Source organism: Hoplias malabaricus, chromosome 17 (assembly GCF_029633855.1).
Source record: "Hoplias malabaricus isolate fHopMal1 chromosome 17, fHopMal1.hap1, whole genome shotgun sequence".
Classification (NCBI taxonomy): domain Eukaryota; kingdom Metazoa; phylum Chordata; class Actinopteri; order Characiformes; family Erythrinidae; genus Hoplias; species Hoplias malabaricus.
In genome coordinates, this window is record NC_089816.1 from 28,338,080 (window position 1) to 28,354,454 (window position 16,375).

The 16,375-nt window shown below is 39.8% G+C and overlaps 1 protein-coding gene across 1 annotated transcript in view; it reads left to right on the forward strand.

The window, feature by feature from the left end:
- The window catches only part of frmpd3 (FERM and PDZ domain containing 3), a 180,498-nt gene extending 167,040 nt beyond the window's left edge, over nt 1–13,458 (forward strand). The window contains exons 9-17 of the mRNA XM_066649571.1: nt 843–974; nt 1,482–1,601; nt 3,936–4,072; nt 4,766–4,892; nt 6,144–6,233; nt 6,336–6,515; nt 6,625–6,760; nt 7,395–8,258; nt 8,778–13,458. Coding sequence (XP_066505668.1) covers nt 843–974; nt 1,482–1,601; nt 3,936–4,072; nt 4,766–4,892; nt 6,144–6,233; nt 6,336–6,515; nt 6,625–6,760; nt 7,395–8,258; nt 8,778–11,563 — 4,572 coding nt within the window. The 3' untranslated portion in view covers nt 11,564–13,458. The remainder of the gene's footprint in view (nt 1–842; nt 975–1,481; nt 1,602–3,935; nt 4,073–4,765; nt 4,893–6,143; nt 6,234–6,335; nt 6,516–6,624; nt 6,761–7,394; nt 8,259–8,777) is intronic.
- Nucleotides 13,459–16,375: the final 2,917 nt, after the last annotated feature.

The following is a 16,375-nucleotide window of genomic DNA, read 5'->3' on the forward strand; positions in this document are numbered from 1 at the left end:
TGGGCTTTGTCCCGCCCATCGGACGCTCAGCGTCTCTGGGGGTCAATGGGGCAGTGGGCTGGCCTCGGCTGGCCAGGACGCTCAGCTTCTGCATGATGATTGGATGATCTGTCTGAGGCTGAATCCCTTTTGATTGACAGCGAAATGAGCGAATCAGCGATCCTTTGGTGTAACGATCTGTGGACGCATTACATTTGCATTCTGTTCTGAGTTGAACCAGACTTTCTTAAACCTCTTAGCGGCATTTTCTTTGTTAAAAACGATTAGCGACAAATCGAGCTTCTATTTCTGGTGGGTTTTTTGTAGCTGCTTGTGTTTGGAGACTGACTTCTATCACTCTTTCTGACTTCTATCGCAGTTTCTGTCCAGCGGGTGCTGCTGAGCCCCTCCACCGTCACAAAGCACTCACAGGCCGACACACTTCACATGGGCCAAGGCCGTTTAAGCAGCTTAGCTCTGCTGGCCATTGAGAGGACACTAATCAAGTCCCTGGAAAAGACGCCTTGTTGGTACGACAGGGTCACAGATCATTTTCTTGAAAAGGAATGGAGGGTAGAATTTACGTATAAATAAACCGACACATTTTATGATGTAGGCCGAAATTAAGCTTCCCCTCCTTGAAAGACCAGCATCCGCCACTGGTAAGCTCCATGCAGTGGGTTCCTTAAATGGGGGCAGCCATGTGTAAAATAATTTTAGTACAGAATCTCAGATACATCCAGACAACTATGTGTCAGGTTCATAGCATTAGTGACTGGTTCACAGCCTTAAGGACAACCGCTGGAGAAAATGACAGTTTCTTTCCAAGAATACAGTAATAATGTATTTCTCTTGCTCAATAGGATGTGATATCCTCGCTACAAGATCGCCTCTCTTTACGCTACATTGAGCATTTTGCCCTGGTTCTGGAGTCCGGGGGACTTGACCAGAACCAGAGACTTCACCTCCTGCAGGAGAACCAGCCCCTGTCTCATGTGAGTGGCTCAACGCATCTCATTATAAATTTTTCATATTCTCACCAAAGAAGTAATATGAATAAATAAAATATTCATGTTCAGCTATTTAATAACTGGAAGATAACTGAGCAGTGGTAGACTGTAGTATGTTGTCAGTAGTGAGTCACAATTCTGATACCCCATGGAAACATTGGACTGGTTTTTGGGCATAAACTTTGCCCAATGTTTAGAGATTTCTTCTGTAGCTAAAGCCCTATGGGGAAAATTGTTGAAACAAATAAATAAATAAATAAATGACACACACACATATATATATATATATATATATATATATATATATATATATATATATATATATATATATATATATATATATATATATGTGCAGATGCCTCTCCACAGCAGTTCAGGCATGGATGACGACCCAAAAAAATAAAAATAAAAATACAGACATACTGAAAAATTTCAAAACTGTGTTATAAAGTATTTCTTGTTTCAGAAGATCCATTTGTTCTATCCCTTCAGGTGGTGCACAGAACCTACTTCCAGGGGATGAAGTGTCTATTCCGGATATGTTTCTTCCCCAAAGACCCGGCTGACTTGTTGAGGAGGGACCCTGCTGCGTTTGAGTACCTCTATATACAGGTAGATATTTTTAAACTGCTGTGGGCTTGTTCAGAAAAACTGCCAGTGTAGAGGTAAATGGTGAAACGGTTGGCAAATTAAAGGAAAAACTTTAAAACCTACAACTTTTGCTGGGATTATGATCAGATCATATTCAGAGGTGGCCAGAGACAGTGCTCGTCCATAGACAGAGTTACACAAGTGGAAAGGTGAAAGGAGGTTTAATGCAGGTGTGTTGTTTTTCTTGACATCAAGTGGCTGGACTTTTTCACAGATTAACTCTACAGAAAGAAATGAATACAGAATTATAGCAGCAGCAAGACAGTGCCTTTTCCTTTGCAGATGCAGACAATTCATTGCCAGTTTTATCTTGTTCCCGAGGGTTGAGCGTGTATAATATATGTGTATTATTATATAATGTGTATAATATAAATACGGTAGTGTTTACAGCCAGTTTGAGGGAGTAAAACGGAAGTGATGTACACATTGGTGTGCTTTTTACACATGACAGTAAAACCAGATCTCATTGGTCAGGCTGGGGATGCATTTTAATGAAAAGTGCAAACAGAAACCTAAATATATAGTATATACAGTCTACTATCTGGATATCAAACTCATGTTAATGAATGATAGTAGTTTTGCATAATCTCAACAGAAAAGCACTGACGTAAAGCATGGGGCACTCTGGAGCAGCTGCACATGAGCCTACGGTCACAATTACCAATGCCAGACACACCTAGTATTGATCTAAAGGTCCAGTGTGTACCCTTGGTTTTAGAAGAAACTTTAGCCAAGAAAGTGTCTACAAATTCTTGGTGTGTGAATATTGTGTGCTGGATCAGCTGACCTCCATTTTCTCAGGAAAGGCTATTCAACTGGCTACTATTTCATTTAGATTTATGCAAAAGACATCAATGATGGGGTCAAAGTGCACTTTCATTATCATGTTCATGTTTCATATCAACGCACAGACACTGATCTACCAAAAAAAAAAAGTGAAATGGTTAGATATACCAACATACACTATATTATCCACAAGTGAGTAACTGCATGTGTGTTGTACACCATGAGAACAAAACAGGCCTAAATGCTTGACCCTATCATTTAGGGGGCTCTGGTGGCTCTATTATGTTGTTAGGGGTACTTACGGATGGTCTGGTTTGGGTCCACTGCAAATCAGTATAGTGTTATTCTATCTGAGTACACTTATTCTATGATGAAACATTTTAATCCTGAATGGAAATGATCTATTTGAGAATGACAACACCCCCATCCACAGGGCATAAGGAGTCACTTGATGTTTTGATGAGAAAATTATGTAAATCGTATGCGATGGGCTTCAGTCTACCTTAGAGTTAGACTGCACTCTTATTCGAATACATATTGAAGGTATAAGTTTTTGGAAGAACTGCGTTCCATCTCTGGAATAGAGTTCTACAGATTTATCCCAAGTCTGCAGATTATGCCAGAGTCTGTGCCAAGATGCAACAAAGCTGTTCAAGTGCCTCAAAACCGGGGATTAAAAGTAATTCTGGAAAACATAGGATTTTGAAAGGAGAGTCCATTAAATGGAGAACAACATCGCTGCTGGAGAAAAACCTTGTCTCTCCATGTGTGTTGTTTGTCCATGTCTATTTATCTATGCAGTATTTATTTGCTAAAAAAGCAAACAAACAACAAGTAACATCCAACATTAGAATAAAACCAAATAACATTACTCCAGTGAGTGTGATGTGTGTGTGAATGTGTTGGTTTAACTTTTTATTCTTTTTAATTATTTGAGGTTACCAGTTAATAAATAATGATTTTAAATAATGTGTGCTGTTGATTTAACAAATTTATGCAAATCAAGGAGAATCTGAACAAAACATTGTTCTTCAAACTCACTCACACCTACTACTCTTTAGAAAAATATCTTATATTTCTTATTTGTTTTATATTATTATTATTTGGTATTTACTGTGATTATATATAACTTTATACAAGCACCACACTCACTGAGAAGGCATTAGTTTAAATATATATAATTAACTTCTGTGCCTAAGAATTCTACACAGTACTGTATACATTGGTTTCGCATTATGTCAAAATGTAATCACAAATGTACCAATAAAAATACTCCAAAATAACTACAAATATAATGCTTTTGCATGAACTTACACATAAATTAATATATTTTTCCATCTCCTTTAAAGTGACAAATTTAAATAAATAAAGTCCAGGTCCAACATGAATGATATACGACTAATCTTAATCCCTGTCCAGAAACCTAACACTTTGCATTGGTTTCCCTTTAACTTGTAATCTGTTCTTGTGTATATAATCTCCAAACTGTCTATGTATCTTATCGAACAGAGCCGCAACGATGTGATCAAAGAGCGCTTCGGAATAGACTGGAAAGCTGATGTCACGCTCAGGCTGGCAGCCCTCCACATCTATATCACAGTGTCAATAGCAAGACCCAACCAGAAGATCTCCCTGAAGCATGTGGAGTAAGTGTTTAAATATTCATGGAAATGTCAGGCATCAAGAATCCCACTTTACCAATTTATGACTTAAAGATCATAGCCAAAACATTGATTTGCTTTTAATGTAAACATCAAATCAACGAAAGGCAGATGGGTTGATATCACCACGTAACAAAGCGCCCAATAGTTTAAAGGGTGACCATCAACTGATTCTATATACATTTGCTCTAATGGTATCCTATAGGTAACTAGAAATCTCCAGTGTCAACCACTACGCCAATACCCATTAGGAAACAAAACCTTCGGGTTTCTGTTTTCAGCAATGATCTCTCAAGCTCCTTCCCATCTAACATTCTATAAATCTAAACCCCTACCTTCTGTTTTCTGTGGCACAGTCTTCACAACCCACATCTGATTAAATTCTTTCTCAGTCTCAGCACTCAGTCTTCTGTCTGGTCAACAAGGGGTTACAGCCCTCTTAATTGAAGCGTTTTCTCCCCTCCTATAGTCATGCAATCTCATCAAGCATTAAATACTTTAATCTCATTCCTCAGACCTTGGCTCAGTCTAAACAAGTTAAAGCTTTTATGATAAGTTTTACTGTATTCGGATCTGTGCAACATACATTCATGAATACCATAGAAACGTAATATTCCTAATAACATTATCCAGCTTGTCCATCCAGGCCGTGACAACAGATATGTCTTCCCTTGCCAGGAAGGAATGGGGTCTGGAACCTTTTCTTCCTCTCACTTTGTTGCCAACTGTCAAGGAGAAGAATGTCTGCAAGACCCTGTCCCAGCTGCTTAAGACATATCAACACCCTCCACCTGCTGGCAACAAGGTACAAGCTTAATATTAAATTATGCAATGTAATATTAGTCCTGTTAAAGCTAGAGTATTTAACATTGGTTGTTAAACAGAACTCCCCTGGCAAATTGACAAAAGTTATTCAGAACAGATGTTAATCATTCAGGATGTAAGACAAAATATCAGCTAATAATTTTGAATACAGTTAATTTAGTGATATAATCTTATCTGCAGCATGTTATTTACATTTATATATATACTTATACAGGGTGAGTCAAAAGTCGCAGGACACACTTTTATCTGAATACCTCAGCAAGTAATGATGAGTGGGCCTATCTTTTAGGCTATATCTGGAACACGGCCACCAGCTTGATAGCTGCCATATTAGATCAAGGCCAGTTTTTCCAATGGGAAGGTATCAAAAAAATAAAATGGCGTCCTGCTACTTTTGACTCACCCTGTATATTAGCATCACAGTTCCCTGGTCTAAAAAGTAGGGGTGCAAAATACGTAAAAGGATCTTGATACCATGTGTCACAAGAAAAGGGATGCTTTATTACATTTTTTTAGTTACTTACTTTTGTTTTTTCATGTAGTTCCTGTTGTGGTTTAGTTTCAGGTGTGTGTGTGTGTGTGTGTGCATGTGTTACTTGGGGTTTTTCTGTCCATGAGGATAATGGGTTCCTGGTGATGTTTTAGTGCTCACCTATTTCTAGTTTATTTAGTCTAATATTATTATCTAATATTTTACTGTCACTGCTCAAATAACTGACAATGAAAGGTACTAGAGTCTCCTTTTCAGTTATACTGATCTGAATAAATGATGAAACTATTTCATGAACCATATATTGGACTAATATAATAGTCATGTTAAATGCAATGATATATGTAAACACTATTACTCACCTGACCCATACTAGATAAAACGGCATGTTTTGACCACAAGGTGAACATGTGATTCAAAATGCTGCAAAACTACACTTCTCGCCCTTTCAAAATCTTTCTTCGTGTATCTTCTTGGAAAAAAAACAATACACAGATTCTAGACAGATGTTAAGCATGTTTAGGTGGCTGTCCATAAAGCCTGTTGAAATTAAAACCACTGGATGTGACCACAGTAATATTAACATCGCAAATTTCTACCATTTAATGCTGCAAGGTCTTCTCAGATATCAAAAACACATGTGGTTTGTAACTGCCAAAAAGTTCAGTTACCGAACCAGGACCAAATTTCATCTCACTCTGGAAACGTACTGCCCCCTGCTGGATTTTGTCCTCTTTGCAGGTTCCTCCTCTTCAAGGAAAATTACAATACATGCGTGTGCTCAATGACCTTCCACCTTTTGGAGGATTGCTGTTTCACACAGTTGGACTGGTAATAATTGTGTTAAATATATAAGAACTGCTCATATTTGAAACAACAGTAACAGATAAATCTGTCTCTAGACTGAACTACATTCCTCTTTCTCTTATAAAGGATGAAAAACATACAGCCACTACATTGCTGGTAGGTCCAAGACATGGCATCAGTCATGTAATCGACCTAAAAAATAACCTCACAACTGTCTTGGCTGAGTTCAGCCGTGTAGCAAAGGTACAACTGTTCCGGGAGCATCAGGGAGTAGCCCGAGTCGAAGTGGCTATTGTGGAAGCTAAGGTAATTTACAGATCTACCAAGCTGTAATCACAATAAAGGAGAATGTAATTTTCCCAGTTTTCTAACATCTGTAATGTACATTTTTTGTATGTGTCCATTTGCTGTTTAGCCCCTGGTATTGTTAATGGAGTGGCCAGATGCATCAAACTTTGCCTGTATAATCTCTGGCTATTATAAGCTGTTTGTGGATCCCAAAAGGACTATCTACTACAGGACTCCGGGTCAGTCCCATTTGATTAAGGCAGGTATGTTAGTAATCATCTCCCTTTTTTTAAATGTACATTAAAAGCCAAATATTAAGAGCTCATACTTTTCTTATTCCATTGTAAATGCATTGTGCTCTACATAAACATCATTTAATGTTGCAGTTTAATTCAAAGTTGGTAATGGAAAGCAGCCTGATATTTTCCATATTTGTGCATGACATCCCTGTCAATAGTGAAGAAAATGATCAGTATATTATTTTAGAACTTTGCCTGAAAATGCATCAGGCTCTTCATGTTCTTTTGGGACGTGCATTAATCATGGGAATCATTCATTTATTCCTGCTGTCCTTGATCCTTCCATCCTCATATCGAATTAACTCATGGATGTCTGAGTCATTTTCTGTTCCTAACTGAAAGTACATTCAGGATTATTCATTTCTCTGTGAGCTGAGAGCATTAAATCCATAATATTCAACCATACATTGGATACTGTCCATCTACTGTGGTCTGCCAACAAGGAGGACCACAACATCTCATGACATCCCAAAAGACTTTTTTCTTCAGCCTCCATCTCTGAGATTCCTTCACCGCTTCTGCTTGTGCCATCTGGACTCCCTCCCATCTGCCATGTGAATCCTGTCTGTTCCACTCTTCTGACGATTCTGTCCTTCAGATTTCAGAAGCTCCTATCCTCATTCCCGGTCTGGGGCATCTGCGTCAGGTAGCAGTCGACGAGAAGAGAGAGAAGGGTCCACCAGAGACGCATCACAGAAGACGTCAGCGCCACCACCATCGCAACACCTTGGCCTCTGCCATATACATTTAAAAGAGCAGCAGCAGTTGCATGAGCTTCAAATGCAAGCAGAGGAGCAGCTGGACATTAATGAGAACTTGATCTCCCAGGAACAGAACCGCTCGCGCACCAAGTCCGATCCCACCCTCAAAAGCACAGAGTCTGTTGCTGAACAAGAGTGCCCTAACCAGGACAGCTCCGGTTTCAGAGGTAGGGCTAAAACACTGGAGAACTCACAACGTACAGGGAGATTCTTTTGTGACTCCTGCAAAGCAAAACTTAAGGCTGGGGGAGCGTTGCTTGAGAAGGGAGGGACTGGGAAGCTTGCTCTACAGTGCACAAATGCATGTTCCTCCAGAGATGGAGGAGCTGTTGATCTCATGGCCCTCCCTCCTCCTGGGAGTGAAGAGGATGAGGAGACTGATGAAGGAGGAGGGAAGTTGCAACCTCCCCCTCCTGCTATAGCAGCACCACCCCCAGGGTTTCGAGATAACAGCTCTGATGAGGATGACTCGAAAAAGAACCGAAAAGCAGCTGCAGCTGCTGCCAATGCAGCTGCAACACCTGCGGCCGCCAGTCAAGAGGATGTGCCAGTGACAATGATTGATAATGTGGCGACCAGGACAGTGAGAGACCATGCTCAAGAGCTAGATGATGCATTAGTGTCCACTCTACAAGCCCTGGAAGCACTAGCTGCATCAGAAGACTATCCCCATCATCATCAGCAGACTCCACAGACAGCAGGTGGACATATAAAGTACTTCTTAAACAAGTGCTAAATGTCCTTTCTGTTGGATTTATTTGCATTTGGAACAGGCAAAGGACATAATGGAATTTAATTCCCAATAATTAAATTAGTTCAAACTAAAGCCCATTTGTTTTATGGTTAAATGTGTATTAAAGTAGTGCATGTAATGAATACATATAATGTAACATTTAGAACTCTTTGGGTCTATGCAGATTCATAGAATTTGCATAGACCCAAAGAGTCGTCTCTCACTGACCTGCAATTTGCACCATGTTAAATAGAGAATAGTCATTTACACTTTCAGTTTCAAGCATCCCACTGCATTATGTCCCAACAAACATATTTGACATAAATTACATAGGTTCATACAAGCAAAAAAATTAAAAAAAACCTGTGTTGTACAAAAAACTGGAATCTTACAAGAATTCCTCATTGGACTCATTGGGATCCTTTGTTTTACTGTTTATTAAGACACTTTATCACTCTAATACTTTCCTGTTTCTCGTCTCTCTTAGGGTTGATTGTTCTGGCAGCCATTACTCCAGAGTCTTCTCTCGACTCTGGACATGAAACTAACTCATCAGAACTAACTGATGTGTCTGAAATGGTGTCTGCCATGAAACAGCATCAGAACCAGGCCTACCTTTTGGCCCATCACATCAACAAGGAGCGGATATTCAGTCGACGAGACTTTCCTCTGACAATACCTGGATGCACAACCCAGGCAATTGGAGGAGGGTCTTTTTCTATGGGTCAAATCCGTGGTGGCTGCCCACCAAAGCCTGTGATCCTCACAAAAACAATGCCCTTGAAAATCAGTCCCAGTCAAGGGGCGGTACCCTCCGGCACTCCTTTGGAGCAAGGTAAATCACAAGATGCAGTAAAGAGTGACCAGGATGCAGAGAAAACAGTATCAGAACCCACCAAAGAGTGCTCTGCAGACCTGGTTTCTCTTACCACTGATGAGTTAAAAGTTCCTGAACAAGATGACATTTCTGCGATCAGCAAAGAGGAAAAATCACTTTGTTCTAAAGAGGGTAAGCTGAGCCCTGCAACCTTTGAAAAAGACAAGGAGAAAGGTTCTGGGCATTCAACCCCAGAAACTACCAACAAAGCCTTACCTATACTCTTGCCTGTGGACAGAACTTCTTCTGCCAAGATTACTCCAACAAACATGTGCCAAGATGCCGAGACTGCCTCAAGTGAGACCAATAAGCCTTCTAGTTCAAAGGCCCTACTGCCAGCTGATGACTTGTTCTGCACCTGTCCAGTTCGGCAGGAGCCTGGGCCACAACTGCGAATAAAAGACCCACAGACCCAAAAAGTGGTTGTGTTCCACTCATCATCCCCTACTGATGATGAGCGACTTCGTGCCAAAGGACTGCAGTTAGCCAGCAACAAAGAGAATACAGTCAGAACACCTGATGTAAACTTAGCTAAACCTAAAGTCCTTCCACCAACAAAGTATTCCCCAGTTATGCCTGTGAAATTGGAAAGAAAAGATATACCTGAAACCAAGACAGATAGTTCCAAGAGTAAAATTTCTGCTGAACCACAGAAAAGCACTAAGAGTGTGCCTGTGCTAGTGGATACTACACATGTTTTAAGCAGTGCAGAAAAGGGTGCAACTATTCCTGGAGCAGAGTATAAGAAACAGGCAAACAGCAAAGCCAAATCACAGCGTAGTGCTCCTTTTTTGAGCATCAGAAATCTAATTTCAGCCACATTTCCTGCCCGTCTGCGGCGGGAGACAGATGAACGCCGTGCACAACTTCAGAAGGTGAGGCAATACGAATTAGAATTCCTGGAAGAACTGCTGAAGCCTAAAACTTCACAGGGGGAATTCTTGCCCCAAGGGTCATCTCCCATCCCTTCTGGTACTCCATGTTCCTGTCAGCTGCGCACAAGCCCAGTACAGAAAGTCCCTGGCATCTCACGAGAGCAGCGACGTAGCTGTGATTGCAAAAGAATGTGTAGGGGAATGCGTCTCCCTGATACTCCAGTAGGTTCAGTAATGGAGCACAGAGGAAGAGAGAGGACAACCTCCCAAACTCCCCCTGCAAAGCCCAAATCCCCACATATTCAAGGGGCCACAAGGCGACCTCAGACTTTGGAGATCAAAACAACACGAATCCGCTCCACAAGTCTGGAGTCAAGGGAGCCCAGAGATTCTACTTTGTCATGTTTACCAACATGCACCTCTCGCTCAGAATGCATTGGAGCACCACACTACAAAAAGCTACAACGGAGATATAGTATTGGGGAGATTGACAACAATGACAGCACACCCCTTTATGCTGAAGTCAAATCTACCAAAACAAAAAGTTTGGAGAAGGAGATGGAAAGGGTTAGGGCTACAGGACTAAGACTACCAACTCCAGTGGAACCAATACACACTCAAGGTGGAGATGCAAAAAAGAAGGGAGTATTCTTTATCCAAGGTGAAGAGCTTCTTCGTGAGAGTCGGGAGGGAACCACGGAAGTTCTGCTAGGTATACCGAGCGAAGACAATGAGGACAGGGAAAAATGCTGCTCCTTTTGTTTTTGCTATCGAAAATGTGAGGCAGCTGATGAAAGCAGTGAAAAGGATGAACTATCATATTCAATTCCACTCCAGGTCTTGCCTGGAATGCAGCTGGATTCAAGAGCTATGCCTGTAGTTAGCAAGACACTACAGGTACTTGATGCTGAGGATTGCAGTGGAGAGGAAGAAGAAGAAGAGGAGGAACCACAAACTCAGGAGATTGACCTGCGGGCCTGTGGCAACTTGGAGTCAAGCTTGGCACGTGTGCAGTCCCTGCAGGGAAAAACGTTCTGCCTACCTGATGGTTTTCTAAACGCACAACTTGATGCCAATGAGCTGCTTTCTATTTTACGTCAATGTGCCAACAGTCCCCAGATTGAGAGTGAACCTCGCATGCCTCCCGCAAGGTTGGCGGAATATAAGCAGGAACTTGCAGTCCGCTTCAAAGAGTTCAGGGCATCGTGTAGACGAGTGGCAAGTGTTGAGAAGAGTCCTTCACGAATGTTAAGTGCTGTCACAGCCAGCTTCCAAGTGCTGTGCAGCTTAACTCAGACATTTATTCGGTTAGTGCGGGGTGTACGATCTGAAACCCAAAGGCTACAGCTTTTACGAAAGGTAGAAGAGGTTGCAGTCAACTACACTCTTCTTCTTCGTGCTGCTGAGGAAGCAATGGGACATTCCAGCAGCTTGCCCACAAAAAGTGCAAGTCCACAACTCCCCACCTCAACCAACATGGGCTCTCTTACTCGTTCCATCAAAACTTTGCCCAGCAAATAAACTTCCTTTTGCACAAGAGGATATGACAGCTCAGCATGGGTAATGCTGTACAACACTCTTGGTCATCTCTTATTCATTTTGTTTACATTTTAATAGATCTTTTCGTGGTTCACTGTCAGACAGATTACATAAAACCCATTACATGTTTACAGAGTAGTGCCAGCACTAAGTTGCTCTACTTTCCTTGCACAGGACCCCTGACTACCTTGTACTTTGGGACAAGGGAAGCTATAGAACCATCTTTCACCTCCCTGCCATTTGGATGATCAACTGGGCTACACACTTAAAGTCCTTTTACATGATTTGATCTTTGCTGTTGACTCATTGACTCAGTGTTTGTTTGTTTGATTGTTTTTTTAATTTTCACATATTTAAAATATAAATTTGGGGTACTTATACACTATGTAAAAATCTGTAACAAATATTGCAGAGGAATAATATATAAACTCAGATACATGCCCTGGGGCAAAACTATTGCAGAGAAAATGTTCAGTAGCAGATTCTGTGAATTAGGTAGTGAAAGCGATGGTTATTTGGTGATGTGCTTGTTTGTACACTTTTGAAACTTGTGACATGAATTTGAGTACTCCCTTGTTGCAATCTCACAATCACTGTTTGGACATACATCTCCACCAGAGACTAAATTGCCACGTTTGAAAAGGATGTTCATGAACACACTAGGGCCCACTCTCACAAGGTGGTGGAATGGAACACCTGCTCAGGGCAGACGATGTAGCAGATTTCCAATCTCACTGATGTAAGTTCCTTTCAGACCGGGTTTTGCATCAGAATAGATATCACTTGACCTCATGGCAAAACGAATGGACGGAAAGAAAAGAGTTCTGTCTTGGGAATGCACAAACAGTGTCACTTTCACTTTCACATCAAATACACAATATATATTTCACTCCACACTTTGGGAAGTCCCAGAAATGTTTCATCCAGGAACAGTGTGATAAAGAAACTTGTGAGATCTACATACAAACCATTTTATCATGCTAAAATTGAACTATTCCTACACAAGGTTTTGCTTTTCTAATAATGTTAAAAATGTAATGTTTAAAAATATTTCAGCCTTCCCTATGTTTAGACGTCTCCCCTATATCTTATTTGAAACCCTTTATTATGGAAATTTCTTGTGTTGTCATTCCATTGTGCACCCTACAGGATATTACAGAAACTCACAGAGTAGTTTTATATGTATTTTAATAAAATCAACAGCTGTTTTCTGTCTGAAGACGTCTGCCTCCTCATCTTGCAGTTTCTGAACTAAATGATAAAAATGAAAGATCACCATAATAATAACCTCTCTAGCCGTGCTTTGTTATGTACCTGTAACATTTCACATATCATTGCTCTGGTGTTTTGCATGCTAACCTCCTAATCTTTTACCCTGAATTTATAAAGAGCGGACACTGTCGAGTCAACACTTTGCTGGATGACTGTTACTGGGTACGGAAGAGTATACAAGTCAAAGAGAATACAAGTGGGATTTTCTCACAAAAGTGTACTCTTCTCTATTTAACTTGTAAAGAAAAACACTGTAAAAGATATGATATCTTTGTGAAGCTTAAAACCATTTTGAGAATATATTCAATACTAGCATTGTGAAGATTTATCCAAATCTTTCACTGTTTTGTACAGGACAAATATCACAACTCTATCTTATAATTTATAGTAGTAATGTATCATAGAGATTAATAGTATATATATTTTAAAGAGTATATTATAAATATGCAGCATGGGACATGTTTATTTTTATAAAATGCATTTCAATGCTAAGGTTCTCCATGGTTCAGAAAATAATTTTTAACATTCTCTGTTATGGTTTGGTTGCATTACCGAATGTGGTTTGTCCCTGTGTTTCATTAATTTTCTTTTATGTATATGTTGTCATCTTAAGTTCGTTTTTGAGTTTGTCAATATGTTTGCCCTCACTGTGGTCTTCTGTCTGTGTGCTACGTCATGTTTAAAAGCAATAAAGAATACTAAAGTTCAAACTTTTCAGCTAAGTTTTGCCAACACAATTTTGACTTGTTAATGGCTCATGGCTTGTTTTAATGCTGTTTCATTAAGTACTGCAGGCATTGTTTAATGTTTTAGCAGAATAAGGTCGCTCCTTTTAAAATGGTATGTAAAAACAGGAATTTTATTAAATTGTGCACAAAAGAGATGAAGATAAAACAAGACACAAGCCACAGGAGGAAGGCTGTCATCACAAAGGTATGTCGACCTGTTTTACTGAGGTAAGGTTGCAGTGTCTGTTTTAAGCCAAACAATTAGCCCCTTATAGAATACATTCAATTAAGGTAGGGTTTTCCAAATGTGGACATAGATTTGTACACACCCAGCTCAGCTTGTATAATCTACAGAGAAATTAAACAAGGCGTTTCCTCACCATTTGCCAGCTCTCCTGTCTGTTTATGCACTGGAAACCTGTCTAATATGTTTACCTAGCCAAAGTGTCAGTAAATAGGTAAAAAGAAAGGGTCTTTTTTCCAGTATGCTAGGCTAAACCGTTATGCCAGTTGTAGGCTAGTGGGTCTGGCTGTGTGGCCTTGGAGATGTTCTCGGAGTTATAGGAGCTCCATTGAGAAATTTGTGATTAATCATCTATCAGCACAGGACCTCCCTATTATTCTTGTGGTTGTATGCCGTCACAGGCTGTTACTTCAGAAAAAAGGAGGAAATGCTGGATGAGCATATGTTCACAAATTTACAGTAGTTTAGTCCAGCAGCAAATCAGGAGGTTTGCCTCAATGTTTGCAGTTACCCCAATGCTGCACTGCAATGTACTTCAGTCTTCTAACATACTGCTGTTGAGTTAAATTGTTGTGTTTTAAGAACCGATTAAAAACCTTATATATATATATATATATATATATATATATATATATATATATACACTGAAAAGTGACATGAAAACTCATCCAGCTACAATGGCTCCTCTCAAGTAGTGGGGTACAATAAGCATGTGTTTGAAGCAAGGAAATCAGCAAGTGTCAAGATCTGGGTAAGATTGGCAGAGGCCAATTTCTTATGTTCTCTTGTTGTATTCCCCCACTGTTTGCAGTGGTTAGTACCTACCAAAAGTGGCTCAAAGAAGGACAATCAATGAACTGGTGACCCAGAATTCACTGAGGAACACGGAGAGGGTTCGTTAGTCCATCTGGTCCATACCCACAGAAGAGCTACTATAGCACAAATTGCTGAAAAAAGATAATGCTGGCTCTGATAGAAATCACGGATTGCTATGTACGGGGCTTTGAAGCCACAGACCAATCACAATATTCATGCTGACACCTGTCCATGGCTGAAAGAGCCTACATTAAGACCATCAGTACCAGAGTATCAGAACTTGAACATGGAGCAATGAAAATAGGTAGCCTGGGCTAAAGTAACATGCTGCCTTTTATCCAGTCGATTGGCTGATGCATGTCTCATTTAGGATGGGCAACATTCTGCTGGGAAACTTTAAGAACTGGAATTAATTTGGATGTTACTTGATACATACCATCTACATAATCTTTGCTGAAGACCAAGCACACCCCTTCTTGGCAGTGATATTCACTAACGACAGGCATAATTTCACCGTAATTCTCAAAGAGAGGGAACATGTCTAGGTCTTCCTGCCTAAGACAGTGGTCCTCAATCCCCAAACACCAAGCTTTTATTCTTTGCTATATTTCACTCAAAACTAACATATATATATTTTACTGCAGGAAGAACTAAATATTTAATTCATACTAGGATTAATATATATATATATATATATATATCCTCTCAATACTGGGCTCATTAAAAAAAGCTGAATAAATTGAGTATAACCATGTAATTGAGTGTTTCGGGAAGGTTTGTACGTGCTGATATTAGTAATAAATGCTATTTCGATTTTTTTATTCTGCATAACTGAGATGTAATCATTTGGGCTCGTTTGATTTAAAACGCACTGTATAAAACAAACTGCTCACAAATTTATTCCATTAATAAATCACTACACCTGATGCCTGTAGATTGAGTAAAGCAAAATAACCACCCCAAATAAAGCATTTTCTCGTTTGTTTTACACAATGGAAAAAATAAAGTCTAGGGTTCTTACTCAGCCCTGACTCTGTAATAGGACACAACACTATTTCAGTCAGTCAGTCAGAGTGTGAGTTCATGCTCATGCACAGGCTGAGGGCAGGGGTGTGGCAGGGGAGACTACATTAATTTTTGCGTGTTCCTTCTGAAGCAGCACTTAAGGATGGGTGTGTATACTGAGCTTTTGTTATCAAATATCAACAGCTATTCTCCAGAACCTTATTCAGTGGCTTTAACTGGATTTTTAAATTAAATGACCAGTGAACCAATTATATTTGTTGTAGACATCATGACCACCGTTGTAATTAAATCTGAATCAGTTTCTCCACAGGGCACTATTTGACACCAAGCCACTGAATGTGTGTGTGTGTGTGTATATAACATATTTGCATTGTACCATGTTTTTTTTTTTTACAAAATTAAATATACCAAGGCTCTGCCAATAACGTTTTTGTAATGCCTGATAGAATACGAACAATACAAGGATTCTGTGTGCAGACTCATGAGTCTATGTTTTAATTTGTGTAATATACTTACCCCCACGCTGTAATTCCGTGTGTAATATGTGCTGTATTTACACACACCAGATTTAAAAATAAATAAATAAAATAAAAAGTGCCCGACTTTGGGTGCCATAAAACAAAAATAGTAACTGACAGTCAGTATCAGCATAAATGTTATTTGTAACATATTTTCAAATGTGATAATTAGCCATTTACACTCATATGC